At 52.1% G+C, this 20496-nt stretch overlaps 1 protein-coding gene across 1 annotated transcript; it reads left to right on the top strand.

The window, feature by feature from the left end:
* Positions 1–14746: 14746 nt before the first annotated feature.
* On the top strand, positions 14747–17269 carry LOC122379100. Its single transcript, XM_043361031.1, has one exon. It carries the CDS (start codon positions 14747–14749, stop codon positions 17267–17269), a length of 2523 nt encoding a protein of 840 aa, XP_043216966.1.
* The last annotated feature ends 3227 nt before the right edge of the window (positions 17270–20496 follow it).

Genomic DNA, 20496 nt, shown 5'->3' with positions numbered 1-20496 from the left:
TCCATCCCGGCAGGCAGTTAACTGCTGCCACTCGCACTACCGCAGCCGATACTCGACCACCCGGAGGAGGGCGACTGTTGAATAAAACGTCAATACGCCGGCCGAACTCAAGTGAGTACCTCACACCAGAAACCATAGAAAACCCGTTAAGGTCTCTGTCAAATATTAAACTAGGAAATCCGTGTAACTCTAACTCTAACGTCAACATGGACCCCAACATTCTAGCAGAAATTGCGAGATCAGTACGTGACTTGGAAAGAGGACAAAAGATTGCACAAATGATAGATTTAAAGAAAACGTTCGACGGATCGAGCGCCGATGCCCTAACAAAATGGTTGCAGATGATGGACTATGTTTGTGCCCGCTTGGACCATGACGACGCCCAAACGCTCCTAGTTGCCTCACAGACCCTGAAAGGTATGGCCCTTGACTTTTATATGGAAAACAGCTCGCAGATTACCACATGGCCCCAGCTCAGAGAAGTCATCCTAGACAGGTATGTACACCTCAACCCGGTGATAAGATCAAAGCAAAAGATTAGGACGGCCCTGCAACAAACAAACGAATCTGTCGCTGACTTTGCCGAGAGGATCAGAACCCTAGGAAAACAGGCCTATGCTGATTGTATAAACGAGAAAGAGGTAACAGAGACCCTTACCAACGCTTTCATAAATGGACTGCGCGACCGCCGACTCCAAGAAAATGTTGCCAGAAAAATGCCTAGCACTCTGGCAGAGGCCTACAAACACGCTCATCACGAGCAACAGGTAAGAGAGCACGTTTCGCTGTTCAAGGACAACACTCATGGCTCTGAACCAATGGACTGCGACGCACTGATTAGAGAAAAAGCAAAGGACGACCACATTCAACAACAACTGAACCAGGTGACCGAAACTCTAAACAACATTTGTCAGGTTCTAGTCGCCCAGAACCAGCCACCAGTCCCACAGCAACAGCCTCAGTTTCAAGATCAGCGTTTTCAGGTCCATCCACAGGTTTCACAGCGGTATCACAGCGGACAACCCCACTTCCAGTCATCCAGAGGTCAAAGTCAAGGTAACCGTGGTCCCCCTAACAACCGACCTTCACGACAGGAGTATCAGTGGACGAAAGACAACAGGCCCATATGCTTCTATTGCGGCATAGCTGGACACGTCCAGCGAGCGTGTCGCAAACGTAGGGCAGACGCAGAAAACGCAAAGTCCCATCAGCAGCAGCAGCCGGAAAACTAGAAGGACCTCACCCAGAGGAACAGGTGAAGCACATACAGGTGCTACAGGTAAGTGAACATTGCCCTTATGTAGACATTCATATAGGTTCCCACCCGTTTAGAACACTTTTGGACACTGGTGCTCAACTCTCTCTAGTTAGCAAAGAATTCCTTGAACTATGTGATCCTAAATTAGTGAAACCATGCTCAAAGTCGCCCAACATTTCCCTACGATCAGCTACCGGCCATACCTTAGAAATTTCAGAAGCAGTGCAAATTCGTATCACATTAGGCAAGGTCAGAATGTACCATGAGTTTCTAGTCGTTGAAGATTTCAAGCATGATATGAGTCTGGGTGTCGACTTCTTGAACATGAGAAAAGCAATCATCGACTTTGATTCACAAATACTTGTGATGGGAAGTTCTGTGTTTCCGTTGCAGCGAAAAACGCCACAAAACAAAAAGGAAGTCAATCTCGTGAGACTAGCGGAGGACGTAGACGTCTTCCCACGTTCAGGGGTACAAGTGAAATGTTCTATCGCTAGAAAGAAACATTCAGATGAAAATTTTGTAGTCTCACAACTGCCGTCGTCACCCTGTTTCGAGAGCGAACCAGGTGTTTTGTTGCCGAATGCACTGGTCAAAATGTAGGAGGGCTCCTTCTCCTGTGCCGCCGCCTGTTGCTCGGGCGGCTATATGTTGGCAATGAATGAACTGCCGCCAATGAATGGACTGCCGCTCCGAGACCGACTGAGTCAGAGTCGGAAGTGGAACTCTGCCGCTGCGAGCGCCCGCGGCTACAGCTCACGCGCCGTGGGCTATTTGCCGTGCTCTGCGGCGACGGCTGTGGCAGTGATGGCGGCTGCTGATTGGCTGGCGCTGCGACGCCAGGGCAGCCGCCGATTGGGTTTTCTCCTGGAACCTTCTCGGACGAAAGGTCGTCTGAAGGTCATTGTCATTGACGGGGGGATTCGGTCTGGAGCGGGGGGCTACGCTTGGAATTGGGACTTGAACTGAACTTTGACTTTGGTTTCGAACTGGTCTTGCTTGCCAATACAATGTGACTAATGTTTTGCATAAAGTCTATCACGGCCATGTCTACAAAAATATCAAAGAACAAGCATATTCCATGGGTGATTGCAAACGAAACGGGTAGACATGTACATTTCAAGAAAGGACAGGTTTTGGGAACAGCGACCATGGTCAACAAGGATGAATTAAAGCCAAATGTTTCAACAGTAGATGCTGAAGCATCGGAGACAGAGAGGGACGAGATGGGTATCATTTCAACGTTTAAACTAGATCATGTCCCTTCCGAACAGCGTGAAGCTATCATTGAACTGCTGAAAAAGAACTTGGACGTCTTTGTACAAAAGGATGCTGAACTAACAACAACAAACGTAACAGAGATGACAATCAACACTCAGGATCATCATCCTTGTTATCAAAAGCCCAGACGTCAGCCTTTAGCGCATCAGAATATTCTAGAGGAACAAATCCAAGAAATGCTTAAAGCAAAGGTGATAAGGCGCAGCAACTCACCATGGCTGTCGCCAGTTATCATGGTCCCAAAGAAAGACGGCTCAATGAGACTTTGTGTAGACTTTAGGAAGGTCAATGCTATTACTGTTCGACCGGCAGCTAGCATGCCGTCAGCTGAAGATATCTTTTACGCGCTGGGAAAATCTAAGTTCCGTACTTGCCTCGACATGAAACAAGGATTTTGGCAAATTCCTATCAAAGAGGAGGAAAAAGAAAAGACTGCTTTTGGAACTTCCTCGGGCGTATATGAATACAATGCCATGCCATTTGGGACGGCGGGTGCCCCTGGGATTTTCCAAAATTGTATGAATGCTGTTTTAGGAGATGTCCGTGAATTTGCCCTAGCATTCGTAGATGACATCATTGTGTTCAGTGAAACGTTTGAGGACCATATTAGACATTTGCAAGAAGTCCTAGACCGCCTTCGAAAAGCAAACCTCAAATTAAAAATTTCGAAATGTGAATTTGTCAAAAAACAGCTCAATTATCTAGGGCACATAATCTCAGATGAGGGTATTTCAGTAGACGCAGAGAAAGTGTCTGCAGTGAAGAATATGAAACCTCCAGAAAATATTCGAGAAGTACGCAGTTTTCTAGGCATGACATCTTATTACCGCAAGTATGTACCGAATTTCAGTAAAATCGCGAAACCCCTGACGGCCCTCACCAAGAAAAACGCTCGTTTCAAATGGTCAAGCGAAGCACAAAGTGCTTTTGACTCGCTCAAGCAAGCGCTCCTTGAAGCGCCAATTCTAGCATTTCCGGACATCACCAAACCGTTCAAGTTGTATACTGATGCTTCTCAATACGCAATGGGTGCAGTTCTGATGCAGGAACAAGACGGTGTGAATCGAGTTATCCAGTACATTTCCCATCAGTTTTCAGAACAAAAACAAAAATGGCCTACAATCGAGCGTGAAGCGTTCGCTATCGTCTATAGTTTGGAAAAGCTTCGACCCATTCTGATTGGAACTGATGTGACGGTCTACACCGATCACAAACCCTTGAAACATTTGTTTACAAGTGAAATGAAAAACCCGCGCATTCAGCGATGGGCGATCATTCTAGGAGAATATGCCTGTAAAATTGAGTACATTTCTGGTTCCAAAAATGCAGCCGCTGACATGCTGTCTCGACTTCAAAATACGACAGAAGCAGGAGAATTGAACGATAACTGCCACCTAGACTGGCAAGGCGAACAGGTTAACGTAAACGTGATCGACAACGCAGTTAAAGGTCCAACCGAGAACGAATCTGAGGAAAAACAAACAAAACCAGTAGACTATCACAATTTCAATGAGAAAGCGTTAAAGAAAGCACAAGCGGAAGATGAGCAGATACAAAGCATTATCACAAAATTAGAAAACGATGCGATCGACGCGCAAAACCCAGGCTTCTTTATGGAAAATGATCTTCTCTATCACTTAGAAAAAGGCACGAAAACCAGACCAAATGCTAAAAGGCAACTCGTTGTCCCAACAGCGTTGAGAAAAACTATCTTGGAAGGAGCTCATGATGGTTATCTTGGTGGTCATTTAGGCATCGAAAAGACCACCGACAAGGTCTTGAGGTCATACTACTGGCCAAACGTTTTGAAGGACGTTGTGCAATACGTCCAATCTTGTGAAACCTGCCAAAGAAAGAAACTTGTCAAAGAAAGACGACCTATGCAGGATATGCCAATGCCCTCAGCGCCAATGGAAATCGTAGGCATTGATACTTGCGGACCATTTCCTATTTCGGAAGCAGGTAACAAATATGTGTGCACCATCGTAGATCATTTTAGTGGATGGCCAGAAGCCTACGCTATCCCGGACAAATCAGCAAACACTATGGCGCGAATTCTCTTGGAACAATTCATTCCGCGTCATGGCTGTCCCAGGCTAGTGATCAGTGATCAAGGGACAGAATACTGCAATGCTTTGTTGGATCTAGTCCACAAAGAACTCGGCGTCGCTAGGATCCACACGTCAAGTTATCATCCCCAGTCTAACGGTAAAACAGAGCGTTTTCACCGTTGTATGAACGAGATGATCCAAAAACAAATCAGTGAAGATCAAACAAAGTGGGATGAGATACTGCAGCCATGTTTAGGAGCTTATCGAATGAGTAAGAATGAGTCAACTAAGTTCTCGCCCTATTTCATCATGTATGGCCGAGATCCTGTGCTTCCTGTTGACACCCTCCTGCAGCCCCGTCATCGCTACACAGGAGAAGAGTACGTGCCAGCCATGTTCGAACATCTACACAACGCGTACACGCAGGTAGCCAACAACATCCAGCAGGCTAGGGAACACAACAAATCACTCATTGCGAGCTCAGCTAAACCATCAAACTTTAAGCCAGGAGATCTGGTATTCTATTTCGATCCTTCAGTTCAACCAGGTGACTCTTCTAAACTGACGCTCCATTGGAAAAACCACTTCCGTGTAGTATCCAAATTAGGAATTGAAAACTACTGCATCAAAAACATGATCACAGGGAAAACCAAGATAGTACATTCAGAAAACTTGAGACTCAGAGATTCAAATGACGTGTGGGACAGATCGTATCAGACGATCAGGAGACCTATACAGGTAAGTGATATGCCGGAAGAACATCCAGTTAGACAGCAGCCCATGCGTGCTGCTCGGCTACCGTACAGCGACCAAAGTTGGTTCGTTGACTATGAACCGGCTACACCATCGTATCCGTCAACGGTAAGTCCGCAACAAGCGGAAGAAGGTATTGCACAAGGTCCGCTACCGCCTTCAGCGACAACCGCCAGCCCTGCTGTTCACTCGCCATCCTTTCCTGAGAATGGTGAGCACGGTCAGCTGACACCGTCGTCACAGAGGAGTATTTCACAGGGACAATTACCGAGGCATAGATATGACCTCAGGTCACGCGGTTCGGTCGCTGAACCAAGTGACGCATCGACTCCTCTAGAAGGTTTTACGTATCAACAGGCTCGGTACGTGCCAAAGCGACAACGCGATTTATCGACCGAGCGGACCGACAGTAAACGACCTCGAGTACAAATTGACTTGGACTGTTTGTCTAACGGGACAGCAAACCCAAATGTAGTCCTGACTCAGCGACCATTTGTGGAGGAGAACATGACGCAGACTGCTCTGTTCCCTGATTGGCGCTCGATGGTCTCAAACGTTTTGCTGTATTGTGCAACAGTCCTGTTTCCCAGCCCCGGCTGATGATCGTTGTTTCTGTCGTTACAGGCGCAACCATGAGGATTGGCGCGATGATTGCACTCCTCGGCTGGCTCATGATCGTACTTCGGCGCTCATGTTCCTCCCCGACTCATTTTAGTTTTCCCCGTTTCACTGCTGTACGCACAGCGATGCCCAGTACACCTGAGCCCGCCGTGGAAATGCAGGAGCTGCCGACAATGGTTTCGCCTCCACCATCACCTGTTGGTGGCTTTGTTGACGTCGACTTATCATCTTCAGTTTGCGTGCCATCGACCGTGCCGGACGCGGCGCCACCCTTAAGCGCCACTCCCACTGCCTCGGTCAAGGTCGTGTCTGGGCTACAGAGCCCACGACCGACTCACCTTTCCCCTCTGGTGTGAGGTACCGCTGCTTTTCTGCCGACGTACTGCTTGCCACTCGTTGGCAACGCAACGTGTTGTAGTGATCATACTGTAGTGTGTTGTAGTGTGTTGTGTGCCATCGGATGAAGTGTTGTACTGGGTAGTGTAGTGCGTTCCTGTGCCCTTCAGGCGCCGGAACGTCTTCAATTTGTAGCAAATTGCTTCTTTTATAAGGGGAAGGTATTGTAACGTCTAGCGTCTAGCCGGTTTAAATTTTTATTTTCTGATCATACCTATACTGTGTTCACCCATCTGCTCCTCCGACGTGACCCGACCTGACCGGGACCGGAGCTGAGCTCGTGCAGGCTCGGCCGCGCGGTGTGACAGTGTAAACATTATCCAGACGCATCGGCATGCGTCACCAGCGCCGGGCGCCGCCGCTTAATTGTTGATGTACAATAAATCAGAAGGTGCGGTGGCCGCCGGCCGCTCGGGTGCTAACGCCGGATGGAAAAGAACTGGAGTGGGCGTATCAGGGCAAAGGACACTCACTACCGGTTTGAACCAGTAACGAGTGGCTCGGCCTGGCTACGCACACCCTCGGCTCTGGACCAGAGGAGGGCAGTTCACCTCGGGGCTCTGGAGCGCGCGCACCTCTTCTCAAAGACACTCTGCGTCTGAGGGGAGGGGCGGGGGAAGAAGTCCGAGAACCGACGAACGACAACCACGACCAAACGGCGTTGTCACATAGTGCCGCCCTCTGAAGTCATAGTGCCGCCCTCCGCAGTCTTCGTGAAGCTTCTTGAAGTCATTGCGACGCCTTCTGAAGTCATAACGCCGCCCTCTGAAGTCATAGCGCCGCCCTCTGAAGTCATAGCGCCGCCCTCTGAAGTCATAGTGCCGTCCTCTGAAGTCATAGTGCCGCCCTCTGAAGTCATAGTGCCGCCCTCCGCAGTCTTCGTGAAGCTCATTGAAGTCATTGCGCCGCCGTCTGAAGTCATAGCGCAGCCCTCTGAAGTCATAGTCACTTTGAAGTCATATTGCTGCTTTCTGAAGTCATTTTTTCACTCTCTGAGGCGGTGGTACACCTCTGAATTCTTAATGCCGCCCTCTGAAGTCATAGTAGGTACTGCACTTGTAGTGAAGCTCGAGCTCCTTGAAGTCACAGCGCCACTCTTTGGAGTCATAGGTCATCATCTCATTATCATCTCTAGAATCATATTGATGCCCTCCAAAGACACAGTGCCACCCCTTGAAAATTTGAAATGTAGGTCGTAGTCGTAGCGACTGAAGTCGTAGCGACGTCCCTGAGGCCAGACTAACCCTCTTAAGTCTTAACCCGTAACCTTCGTAACCCTCGCCGGCCAATCGCTGCGTCTCGTCGACATTGACACGGTCGTTTTTTTCGCGAAGTTCTAGCTTAACAGTTCTAGCTTACCTACCACCCCCTCTCAGCAGCCGGGGTGTACATATGTAGAAAACATATGTAGTATATACGCACGGCCTTGGTGGAAAACCAATAGGTCTAGCAAGGGATAAGTCCTAGTGCCGCCTAACCTCAGATTACTTTACGCCTAGTCGCCATCTGTAGTATTTTTTTCCATTATTTTAAAAGTTTTGCGCCCCTCCCTTTGAAAAAGGCATATTTACGTCTGGACAACGAGTTGCGTTGGAGAGGCCGGAAATAGTGGCGATTTTAGGACCGCAAGAATGGACCGCCATTGGAATGATTCTTTTTTAACCCATACACTGTTTTCAGCTGGAATTTAATAGTTACTACAAAACATTTTGTGATTACGTTTGGCCAAGAATGAATACCATCGGTGCTAAGTTTTCACTACCATTGCATTTTGTCCAGAAGCATATAGTGCTGTAGTATTGCAGTTTTTGCGCGTTTGTTACAAAATATGAAGCAAACATGCAAAAAGGTTCCAAAGTAACGTTGTATATCGCAAAATATCATATTGACCTCAAGTTCATCCGTTGCATGATTGACTGGACAGATTTACACATTTCAAGTTTATCTTGGATCAGAGGTGTCAGTGTAGTTCATTAGTGCCAGAGGTTAACTTGAGGGGAAGCTTCAAGCTATGATAATTGCTCTTGTCAGTTGTCCATCCACTAAGAAGTTATTAAATATTACATATTTTGTTTTGTGCATTCCAAGAGGAGAGGGAACTATTTTCTTTGTGCCTTCATGTCAGAATTGAAGATGGATCATAAAATTTTCAAGGCAGTTAATCAACCAAGCATTTAGTCTTTCTCATATATAAGCTGTGGCTAAGAAGAAAAGGTTGATCAATCCTGAAGTTCAGTCATCTTACTTCAACTTGGCAGGAAGATCCCCAAGGACAGAGGATATATTGTATACCTATCCTGTAAATCAAAGCATTTTTGTGATTGCAAGGCTTAGCTATTTGTTGTGTGCTCGGAGTGAGGCTATGGGCGCTTTTGTTGTATGTTTATGTGGAGATTGAATATAGCTGTGAAAGTGATTTGGTGATTCAGTTTTTGGGCCCACTCCGGACTCGGGATCGATTACCGGGTGGGATGACGGAGCCGCGCCGTCTACGGTCCGGCGCGGCGATGGCCGAGTCGGGGGCCGGGTCGGAGCCGGACGCCGCCGCCGTCGACGTTGACCGGCTGGTGGACGCCGTCGTCGCCCGTTTGACGGCGGCAGGCGTCGGGGCGGAGGCGGCTGCTCCAGTTGTTAAGGAGGAGGAGCCGGAGGTGGTAGAAGATGCGCCTACTTCTCCGTCGCGGGCACAGCGGCAGCTGTGGCTGGCGGAGCTCCGCCGACAGCTGGATGTTCCCGCCGCGACGTTCGGCACCCGCGAGCAGGAGGAGGTCAGAGGTCTCCTGATCATCGGGGAAGGCGGCGGCCCGCCCCCGGACCATTCCCACTGGTTCTGGGGCCGTGTGCGGCTCTTCCTGATTGTCGCCCACGAAGGCTGGGGAGCGGCCGTGCGCGACGCTCGGTCGTCCGACATGGAGCGGCTGGGTATTCACCTGAGCCGAGATGTCGTCCAGCCGCCGGCCGCCGCGCGGCCTCAGCCGCCCCCGCCGCCGCCGCCGGCCTCTGCACCGGCCTCCAGGTGGCGTGGGCGGCCGTCCCGTCCGTCCGGCCTGCGAGTGCCGCCCAGGGGCGCCGCGCCGTCGGCCGCGTCGCGACGTTAGAATTCGGACGGCGCTGCGGGCGGTGGGGACGACGGTCTCGGCTCCCCTCTCCGGTCTCCTGCCGCCCGCAGACCCTCCAGCTCTGCCCACTGCTGGAGAGAGTACCTCGGCTGCCCTGCTGGAGTGTGGCGCCGCGGCCACAGATGGCGCTGCTGGTGGAGGTTCGTGCGGCGTCGACCTGGGGCTGCTGCCGCCGTCGTCGCCGTTGTTGCTGGTGCCGCCGCTGCCGCCGCCGCTGCCGCCGCCGCCGCTGCCGCCGCTGCTGCCGACGCCGCTGCCGCCGCCGCCGCCGCTGCCGGCGCCGCTGCCGGCGGAGCGGTTTCTGGCGGCGGGGGCTCTGGCTGTGCCCTCGGGGCGCTGCTGGGGCTCCTTGAGCGGGCGGCTCCTCAGAGTGGTGGTGGGTCGGCTCCGTCTGCGCGGGCCGACCGGGGTGCGGCGTGGGCGGCGTCGCCGTTTTCCGGCGACGGGCGGCGCCGCGTGTCGAGTGGGGCCAGAGTGCGGCCGCCGGTGTCGGTGCAAGTGAGGCCAGACTATTACGTGCGCCATCATCGGGTACACAGTGTTCTGGCTCGAGGCCTCAAGTTGCGAGTGCCTTCTGTGGTGCCGCCGATCTGGCGGGCGACTCCTCGGTCTGCGCTGATGGACGCGGCGGTGCATTCGTTTGTGTCTGCGGGGGGTTTTGCGGCCGGGGAACCCGCTGGCTTGCTACCGTCTTTTCCCGGTTGCGAAATCTGAGTCGGTTGCGCGTTTGGTTTACGATCTGTCTGATTTGACTCCTCTATTGTCGGCCCGTCCATGCAATTTGCCTTCTATTGACAGACCGTTAGATTTATCGTCTCAGGGTTTTGTATGGGCGATTAAGATTGATTTGCGCGATGGCTTTTACCATATTCCGTTATGTCCGAGCACGCAACGTAACTTTGGGGTATTATATGTGTAATAGAATTGTGTTATGAATTAGTAGAACGTAGCGTGCCTTGTGTGTGTATTGTGCGTGTGTGCTTATGACCGTGTTTGTGTGGGCGCGCCGAGGCCGTTGGACCGGCGGGCTGCATTTCCTGCGCCTGCGGCGCTAGTTTTATGGCGCACAGCTGTGTGTGCACTGTGGACCGCCGGCCGGGCTCGGGCGCGCGGCGGCAGTTGGCGCGGCGACACGATGACGTAAGGAATACAGCGTGTGAGAGGTGGCTCGGTTTTCTACAAGCTATTTCGGCTTTGTGTGAGAGACAGAGAGTAAGAGCCATGAAGGACGAGAAAAGTGCGCCTGAGAGTGGAGTGAAGCCGGCGAGTACGGCGGACGCTGCAGCCGATCTCCGACTCATACCTGAGTTCGACGGAGCGACTCAGCCTGTCACAGAGTGGCTGGAGAAGGTGGAGCTGGTGTGCCGTCTACGTGGCATCGACGCGCTGCACGTCGTCGTTCCCCTCCGCCTAACTGGCGGGGCGTTCGCTGTCTATCAGCAGCTGGACGAGCAGGACAAGGCTGGCTACGAGACCATCAAAAATGGCCTGATTTCGGCTTTCGCAGAGGATAAGTTTGACGCCTATGACCGGTTTGAGAAGATGAAGCTCCGTCGAGGTGAGCCGGTGGATGTCTTCGTTGCAGAGCTGCGTCGCCTGTCCGGCCTGTTTGGCGGTATGTCAGACGGCGGCCTAGCCTGCGCGTTCGTGGCAAAACTGCCGGAGACCACCCGCCGTGTGCTTCGTGCAGGAAGCCGCGTCGAAAGCATGACGCTGAGCGAGCTAATCAGCCGGGCCCGAGCTGTGCTGGCCGATGAAGAAGAGACTGCCATGGCAGCAGCGACGTGAGCAGCAGCGCGGACGTCGGCGGCGCCACCCCGCGTGACCTGTCACTCATGCGGACAGCCCAACCACCTGTCGCGGGATTGTCTCGCTGCTCGCGGTCAGCGGGAGCGCGGCGGGGCCCGCGGCGGTCGGTGCAGTGTGCGCTGCTTCCGCTGCAACCGGCCCGGTCATATCGCCTCGTCCTGTCCGGAAAACGACGGCGGAGAGGAGGGCTCGGCGCCAGCCTACTCTCCCGGTCTCCAGTGAGCGGGGCGCTGCCCGTTGTGCGAGTATCGGTGGACGGCGCCACCTGTGACGCCCTGCTGGACACGGGATGCAGCTTGTGTGTAGCGCACGTGTCGGTGTGTCGAAATTGGAATCGAGACGCAGTGAGCGTGATGACGGTGAGCGGTGACCGATACTGGTGCGAGGGAACGGGTGTCGTGGAGGTGCGATCGCAATCTGGCGAATCGGTATCAGTGCGCGTGCTTGTGGTGTCACGGAAGCCGCTGGGCTTTGAGTTTATCCTGGGGATGAACGGCGTGAGTGCACTGGGTGGCGTGACGGTGAGTGCGGAGAACCATGTGAGGTTCGGAGCTGAAACGACCGGGGTGGCGGCGGTGGCCGAGAGACGGGTGCCCGAGACGGCGCCGGCGGCAGCAGGGGCGGCGGCGGTGGCCGAGAGACGGGCGCCCGAGACGGCGCCGGCGGCAGCAGGGTCGGCGGCGGTGGCCGAGAGACGGGCGCCCACTGGCGGATCCAGACTTGCGTTTTGGGGGGGGCCAACTCGTGCAAGGAGCCAAACCTAGGGTACCCCCAAATCCTGTTTTCTCATCGGATTTAGGCCACTTATTTTTCGTCACAGCCCTGAAACGATATTTTTTTTAAACTAAAAAAAAAAATAGAGAGAGAAATGGTAGCCCACTCAACCCGTGCCTTAATATTACTTTGAAAACACTTCAAATTGCTTTTGTCGACCACCGCTCCGGGTCGGTGCTTGGCGCAGCCTTCGCGGGCTGGGAGGTGTCGGTTGAACCTCTCTGCCGTTCGGCCCCTGATCAAGCTAGAGCTCGCGGAAAAAACGAGTGTGTTGCCTGTGAGTGACGAGAGGAAGCCGATGATACCCGATTTTAAGGTCCTTGGTCATTGGTTGACCTACTTCGGGAACTACTTCGTAAATGTTCAAATGGTTGCTAAATGCTAAATTCAAAATCAGCTAAACGAAACTATCCTAGAAACATGTTAAACTCGGAAAAGTGCACCGAGGTCATCAAAGGTCAATGACCTGACTTGACCCTAAGGTGACATTGACACCTACCACAATGGTTGGGACCAACATCATTTCACATGTTTGAGCGTTTTAAACCACGAAAAGACTGTAAACGAGCGGATAATGTGAGCCGACATACGCGGAATCGCGATTCCGGCCAAACATGGCCTCAAACATGGCCAAACATATGGTGCGTTCGGAGAGGCACATTCCACGTGGAATCCGTGGAATACTCCATGCGCGCGGAACATTCCCGGAGATTGGTCGTTCAGAGAGATACGCCTCCGAACGCGGCACGGGGAATATTCCAGGGGACGGTGAATATTCCATGCTCTCCGAACGCACGGATAGTCTCGAGAAATAGGCCACAGGTCAAAGGTCACTTGGGTCAGGGTCATGAAATTTTCAGACTTTGTCAACATGAGGGTGCTAAAGTTTCGTCGCGATCGGATTCATGATAACTTACACGATAACTTCACGCGTCGATCGAGAGGTAGAGTATGCAATAAGAACTTCTTGGGTGAAGACGAGACCAACACTCAAGCTCACATATTTTTAATGATACGGTAGTTTCTACCTACTACGCTACTTTCTCACATTCATATTTCTTAAGTGTTTTTGGGGGCCAAAATACATGTTGCCCCCTTTCAGGCTTGGGGGCATGACCCCGTGGCCACCCTGGATCCGCTAGGCCGAAACTAACTAGGCCGTTTTCAAACGGTCTGATATTTCAGGTCATGGTTTGCAAACGGCCGGTGTTTTCAGGCTGTTTCATATGCCCTGACTGGGCCAGGCCGTTTGCAAACGGACAATTTTCATACGGCCTGTAACATATATTCATATTTCACCATCTGTCGCAGCATCAAATGCTGATGTGGTGCACTCAAAAGCCGGAATTGGTCCTTGGATGCCGTAAGGACCCTTTTAAGAAATAAGTGACCCGACTGACCCCTTAGAGATTGGCCTGAGCTCTGACCGAAATAAGTCTTTTACCGTTTCACGGGAAGGGACAAAAAGGTCCCTGATATGCTTCTTGTACAATTACCAAACAAAACAAGCTTTTCAACGCCAACTCAGTGAGTGTTCCTAAAAAAATTATTGCGCATATTCCGTGAATGAAAAATTGCCGGGTCATGTCAGGTCAGGCTCCCAGAGCAAGTTTGATAACTTGACAGTTCAATCGATATGTATGCAATAAGACCTTCTCGGGTGACGACAAGACATGACGACACTTTATGAAGGAAGCTAGTAAACCCGGTAGTTTCTCCATAGGCGCGGGAACCGGGGCAGTGGGGACAGCTTGCCCACCCCCCCAAACTATGGGGCCGTGGGGGCGGTGCCCCCACAACTTTCAGACGGAATACCCCATTTTTTGCAAATGTTTTCTTTTTTTGTTGAAAAAAGCCAAGGGATGAAAAATAAGTGGCCCAAAACCGGTGAGAAAACTAGATTCGGGGGGACCCTAGGTTGATCTCTGTTATGGTGTGCCCCCCCAGTCTGAAAGTAGTTCCCGCACCCCTGAGTTTCTCTACGCTATTGAATCACGCCGGTGATTCTAACTTTTAGGTATCTACTACGCAACCTTCTCACATTAATTTTTCTTCAAGCGTTTTGGGAGGCCAAAGGCTTTCAGGCTTTTGGGGGGCCATGGCCCCGGTGGCCCCCTCCCTGAATCCACCAGTGGGGGGCGGTGCCACCACAACTTCCAGACGGAATACCGCCCTTTTTGCAAATGTTTTCTTTTTTGTTGAAAAAGCCAAGAGATGAAAAATAAGTGGCCTAAAACCGGTGAGAAACTAGATTTGGGGGGACCCTAGGTTTATCTCTATTATGGTGTGCCCCCCCCCCCAGTCTGAAAGTAGTTCCCGCACCCCTGACTTTCTCTACGCTATTGAATCACGCTGCTGATTCTAGTAGGTATCTACTACGCAACCATCTCACATTAATTTTTCTTCAAGCGTTTTGGGGGGGGCCAAAAGATATGTTGGCCCCCCCTTTCAGGCTTTTGGGGGGGGGCCATGGCCCCGGTGGCCCCCCCCTGGATCCGCCAGTGCGGGCGCCCGAGACGGCGCCGGCGGCAGCTGGGACGGCGGCGGTGGCTGAGAGACGGGTGCCTGAGGCGGCGCCCGTGGCAGCTGAGACGGCGGCACTGGCCGAGTCGACTGCACCCACCGAGGCGGCGGAATCTGGGTCAGCGGCAATTGGGGCCCTGACAGTGACCGAGACGCGGGCAATGGCGGCGCCGGAGGCGGCGGCGGGTATATGGCGCGAGGAGGAGAAGGACTTTATTGTGAGCTACGATGAGAGCCAGAAAAAGTGGTCTGTGCAATTGAAATGGTGTGGGGATGAGCCAGGACAGTTGTTCAACAAAGCGGAGGAGTACTCAATACCATCAGAGGCCAGGCAGGAGTATGAGCGACAGCTCACCAAGTGGGTGACAAACGGATGGCTTGTTCCCTATGACGAGCGTGTCCACGGACAGGCAAAGGGCACAATACCGCTGATGGCGGTGATTCAGCCGAACAAAGACAAAGTGCGCCCGGTCATGGACTTCAGAGAGCTGAATGAGTATTTGGACTCGCATACGGCTGCCGCAGACGTGTGTAGCGAGAAAATTCGCGAGTGGCGCCGGTTCGGACGGAACGTGTCGCTTCTGGATCTCAAAGACGCCTACCTGCAGGTGCATGTGAGCGAGTCTCTGTGGTCCTACCAGACTGTTGTGTTTCAGGGCAAAAGGTGGTGTCTGACGAGACTAGGGTTTGGAATCGGCTGTGCGCCGCTAGTGATGAAAAAAGTGCTCAGCATGGCTCTCGGGCTGGACCAGAGAATAGACAGCGCGACATCCTCCTACGTCGATGACATATTTGTGAATGAGGAGGTCGCCACCGCAGCTGAAGTGAAGGCCCATCTCGAGAACCATGGCTTGGACTGCAAAGCGCCAGAAAGTGTGATCGATGGTGCCCGTGTGCTTGGCCTAAGGGTCTGGGGGGAGCGAGACGGGCTGTTCTGGAGGCGTGACAGAACCGACATCAGCCCGCCCCCTAAACTGACGAGACGGGCAGTCTTCTCTCTGTGCGGACGACTCACCAGTCTTGTTCCTGTGGCCGGCTGGCTCCGCGTGGCCGCGTCATATCTGAAGAGGCGTGTCACCGCTGTGTCCAGTGGATGGGATGACGAGGTCACTGACCCGGAGCTCTGTGCAATGGTCATTGAGATGGTGGAGCGTGTGATCACATCTGACCCCGCGCGGGGCCGGTGGGATGTCTCTGGAGACGGCGGAGGTGTGGTGTGGGTCGATGCCAGCTCCCTCGCCATCGGGGCCGTGCTGGAGATCAACGACTGCGTCGTTGAAGACGCCTGCTGGCTGCGGAAGAGCTCGGACACCCACATCAATCTCGCAGAGCTAGATGCTGTGATTCGAGGGCTCAATCTGGCACTGTCCTGGAATTTGAAGAATGTGACGATCATGACCGACTCGCGAACCGTCTATCACTGGCTGTCCGACGTCCTGTCTGGCAGAGCCCGTGTAAAAACCAAGGCAGCGAGCGAGATGCTAATTCGGAGACGTCTTGAGACAGTGAAGAAGCTGGGTGAAGAATATGCCATGCAACTCTGCGTGAAATTCGTCCCATCGGCTGAGAACCGGGCCGACGCGCTCACGAGAGTGCCAAAAAAGTGGTTGACCCCGCAGGGCGCGTCGATGGTGTGCGGTGCCGTCGTCACAGAGCCCGACATCGCACGGATTCACCACACCAGCGGCCATCCTGGCATCACACGAACCCTGAGACTATGCAGGAGGCAGAGCTCTGACGTCACCAGAGCTCAGGTGCGTGCCGTGATCCGCCAGTGTCAGGCGTGCCAATCGGTCGACCCTGCGCCGCAGCGCTGGGTGCGCGGCACGCTAGGGGTGAACGAGTGCTGGGAAAGAGTGAGCATGGACGTCTGCCACGCCGACAATCAACTCTACCTGACCCTAGTGGATTGTGGGCCGTCTCGCTACGCGATCTGGAGGCGCCTAAAGCGACAGGACGCTGAGAGTGTCATCGCGCAGCTCGAGTCAATCTTCCTGGAGCGAGGCGCTCCCACTGAGCTGCTGACGGATAACTATCCATCGTTTCGAAGTGCCGTGTTCAATGAGTTCGTCAGTCGGTGGGGAGTCTCCGTTCGATACCGAGCAGCTCATGTCCCGTCCGGTAACGGCATCTCGGAGCGCAACCACCGCTCCATCAAAACGTTAGCGGCCAGAAAGAAGTGTTCAGTGGTGGAGGCGGTGTATCGCTATAACGTGATGCCACGCGCGGAGGATCAGAGCTCCAGCCCCATGGAAACGCTGTTTAATTACCGAGTGAAAGTCCCAGATGTAGACACGCCAGCTGATGCCGATATCAGCCGCTTTACGGTCGGGGACAAGGTTTGGGTCAGGGACCCGAGCCGCCGCTGTGACGTGGCCAGTTCACTTGGGACGGTGAGCCGTATTGTGTCTGTACAGTGTGTTGAGGTGGATGGAGTGCCGCGCCATGTGCGAGACCTGAGGCTGGCCGTTCTCCCACAGCAGCGTGTGGGCGGGAGTCTGCCGATCAGTGAGAGTGACGACGAGGGCGCCCCAATTACCTTTTATGAGCAGCGTGTCACTCCCGACGCTGCGGCTCGAGGCGAGTCGGAGGGGGCCTCGCACGATGGCGAGGAGTCAGCAGCTGCTCGCAGGAGCACGCGGGAGCGGCGTCCCGCTACACTGACGCAGTATGGTGATTTATAAATCAGGGGGGAGTGTAATAGAATTGTGTTATGAATTAGTAGAACGTAGCGTGCCTTGTGTGTGTATTGTGCGTGTGTGCTTATGACCGTGTTTGTGTGGGCGCGCCGAGGCCGTTGGACCGGCGGGCTGCATTTCCTGCGCCTGCGGCGCTAGTTTTATGGCGCACAGCTGTGTGTGCACTGTGGACCGCCGGCCGGGCTCGGGCGCGCGGCGGCAGTTGGCGCGGCGACACGATGACGTAAGGAATACAGCGTGTGAGAGGTGGCTCGGTTTTCTACAATATGATAATCATACATATTTGTTTACGAGATTGCCGATGGGTTATAAACATGCGCCTGCTGAGATGCAGCATTTTTCTTGTGTCACTGTTAACCCGCGCCCGGCTGGGGGTCCTGGATTTCCACGCCCTGCTGGGGGGGGGGGGGTGTTTGAACACCCCCCCTTCTAACTCGGCTCCTGGGCCACGTAGCGATACACGGAAGACGGCGTTCGAAAGAGCGTCAAAAATAATGAGGAAATCACTTCGGTCAATTTTTTGGTCAGGTCAAAGGTCAGGTCACCAGAGGTCATTGAAGGCAAAATTTCGCCGATTTCCAGGTCGAATGTCGAAAATTTCCAAGAAGCCAACGCATAACTCGGGAACCAATAGAGCTACAGCGCCGCGGAAAAGCGCATTCGATAGCCCTATTAACGCCCTTTCTGAGTAATTCTTTCAGATTTGACCTAACGTCAACGGTTTTGCCTCCAGGGGGCAAAAACTGCAAAAATAGCCGATTTTTTCGGAAACAGTTTTTCTGCAATAACTTTTGACCCAAGCCTTGTACGAGCTTACTTTTACCGGCATCGTGTTCCTCTCGTCAAGACGCATCGAATGAACTATAAATTGACCTTGAAAGGTCAACTTCAAAATTTGACCTCAGGTCAAGGTCATGACCTGACCGGAAAGGGTCATGTTGCATATCAGTCGATCCGTATCGTCGAGCTGAACACATCTAAGGCGTTTTCATCGCTCTAGCATGCCTCTATCAAAAGTTATTTGCGAAAAACTGTTAGATACCATTCGTGACCTAAGATGACCTCAGGGCATAAACAGGGGTCACGGACACCATTTTCATGTTCATTGTGTCTAAACCACTTGTAATTCAGTGTTTGGGAGTGTTTATAATGTCTTTCGTCCAAAAGAGGCGCATTTCAATTTTCTCCCATTGACTTATAATGGGGAGGTCGCAAAATTGACCTGACCTTAGGTCATCGATATCAAAATTCTGAGATATACATTTTGTACATGCTATTGCTCTTAGCAATCGCTGAAAGTTTCAAAGCGATTGGTCACTCGGTGTAGCTATGACAAACATTGAAACTTTTTATGAGGTGAGGTCACTTCAAGTGACCTGGTGACCTGACCTTGAGTGACCTTGGTCTGAAATTTTCACAACATGTGTAGAATTGATGTATGATAAGGTGTACCAAAAACGGCGGCGCTCCGCGCCGCTGTTTTTGAGATATTCGCGAAAAACCACAAGGGGGGGGGGTGTTCAAACACCCCCCCCCCCAGCAGGGCGCGGGTTAAACTGGTGGAGGAGCGTTTTCCTGGTGTTCGCGGCGTTGTGTATTTAGATGATTTTCTGTTTCTTGCTCGGGACTCTGCATCCCTCGGTGGTATTGTTCGGTTTTTGACGGATGTGGGCTTATGCATTAATTTTGAGAAATCTATATTGTCACCGGTGTCGAGCATTGTATTTTTGGGGGTTGAGCTGAATTTGCGCGAGAGTTCGGCGCGGGTGCGACGCGATGTTTTGCTACCCCTTCGTACGGCGGTAGCTGAGTGCTGTCCGTCTTGGCCGTCGACGGTGCGACATCGTCTGGCGGGTTATGTTAATTTTGTAAGGCCTCTATTTAAAGGGACACTCCCACCTTAACATAAGTTTTGAGTTGAGATAGCCAAATTGGTGGCCATGGCCTGCAAATACCGGTTTGGGCACTCACAACATCGACAAATGCTTTAATTCGGAGATATGGAATTTCAAACTTGCAGTTTTCGGATTCTAAGGGGCTAGTGCATTGGTATGCCCCCTTAGAATTTGTGACGTCAGCGGAGATCTAACGATTTTTAAATCTTTTACTAAAATGTTTGGTAGCACGCGGTGGTATATGCTGCTTTGCGCGCAACAAATGCCGCACTTTCAAATAAAGTCGCTAGGAACAGCGGAGATCCCAAAAAGTAAACAAAAGTAAAAGTCTAATATCTTGAAAACCGGTGAATATTTTTCGATGAAATTTGGTAGATATTCGTTTTCGCTCTTTCTGAACCGAGCGACATCACTTTCGTGCCAATTCATTAACTTTTTTGAAGGTGGGAGGGTCCCTTTAACCCTCGCACGACCAGGCCATTTCTCATAACACGAACGACCAGGGGGGGGGGTTGTTACGACCCCCCCCCTGGCGTTTCGAAACGGAAGGTCGTAGAGCTTAGCGGAAAAAACCAACGGATTGCTCTCAACGAGATCTCGCGATTGGTGGTATATTTTTTGGTCCTAGGTCAACATTTGACCTACTTTTGACCGGTCAAAGGTCAAATTTTCGGAAAAATAGACTTTTTTCAACTTTCCGCGGCGATTGCGGCAAAACGGTGGGAGATATCGACTTGAAACCTTCACTATCGTGTTCCTTGATTAATTCTCTATCGTTTGGTATGTATTTCGTTTCCCTAGCTCTAAAAATGGCGCGTTGGGAGCGCCGGAAGTCGGCAAGGTCACAGTCGGCGGCAGAAATTCGAAAAATCAAAATTTAAATTTTTGAAATCTGATTGTATTTTTGGATTTGGGAGGTCCATTTGCTCCCTATAGAAGCTAATATTGCTGCATATTCCCATTGAGGTGACAAGAATTAGCAAAATAGTGGTTCGGGCGCTTTTCAAAAATAGTACCGGACGCTGTTCCTCTTGTGACGTCATAGCTCCGTGACCTGACCTGACCCGGTCAAATTTCTTATACCATATGATAGCCAATACTTGCCCCAACATGCATGGGAAGTTTCATCACGATCCATCAACCGATGTCCGTACCACCGGCAGGAAACCTCGGGCGTTGGCACTCAGTTTGTGAAAATCCGGCCGGAGGCTGTACCTCTTATGACGTCATAACTCCGTGACCTGACATGACCCGATCAATTTTTTTCGGCAAAAGATGCGCAAAGGTTGCCCCAGAGGGTATTGAAAATTTCAGCCC

This window comes from Amphibalanus amphitrite, unplaced genomic scaffold (assembly GCF_019059575.1).
Source record: "Amphibalanus amphitrite isolate SeventyFive unplaced genomic scaffold, NRLGWU_Aamphi_draft 000071F_arrow, whole genome shotgun sequence".
Taxonomy (NCBI): Eukaryota; Metazoa; Arthropoda; class Thecostraca; order Balanomorpha; family Balanidae; genus Amphibalanus; species Amphibalanus amphitrite.
Note: the sequence above shows the minus strand (reverse complement) of the source record. Positions and strands in the feature narration are given on the sequence as shown.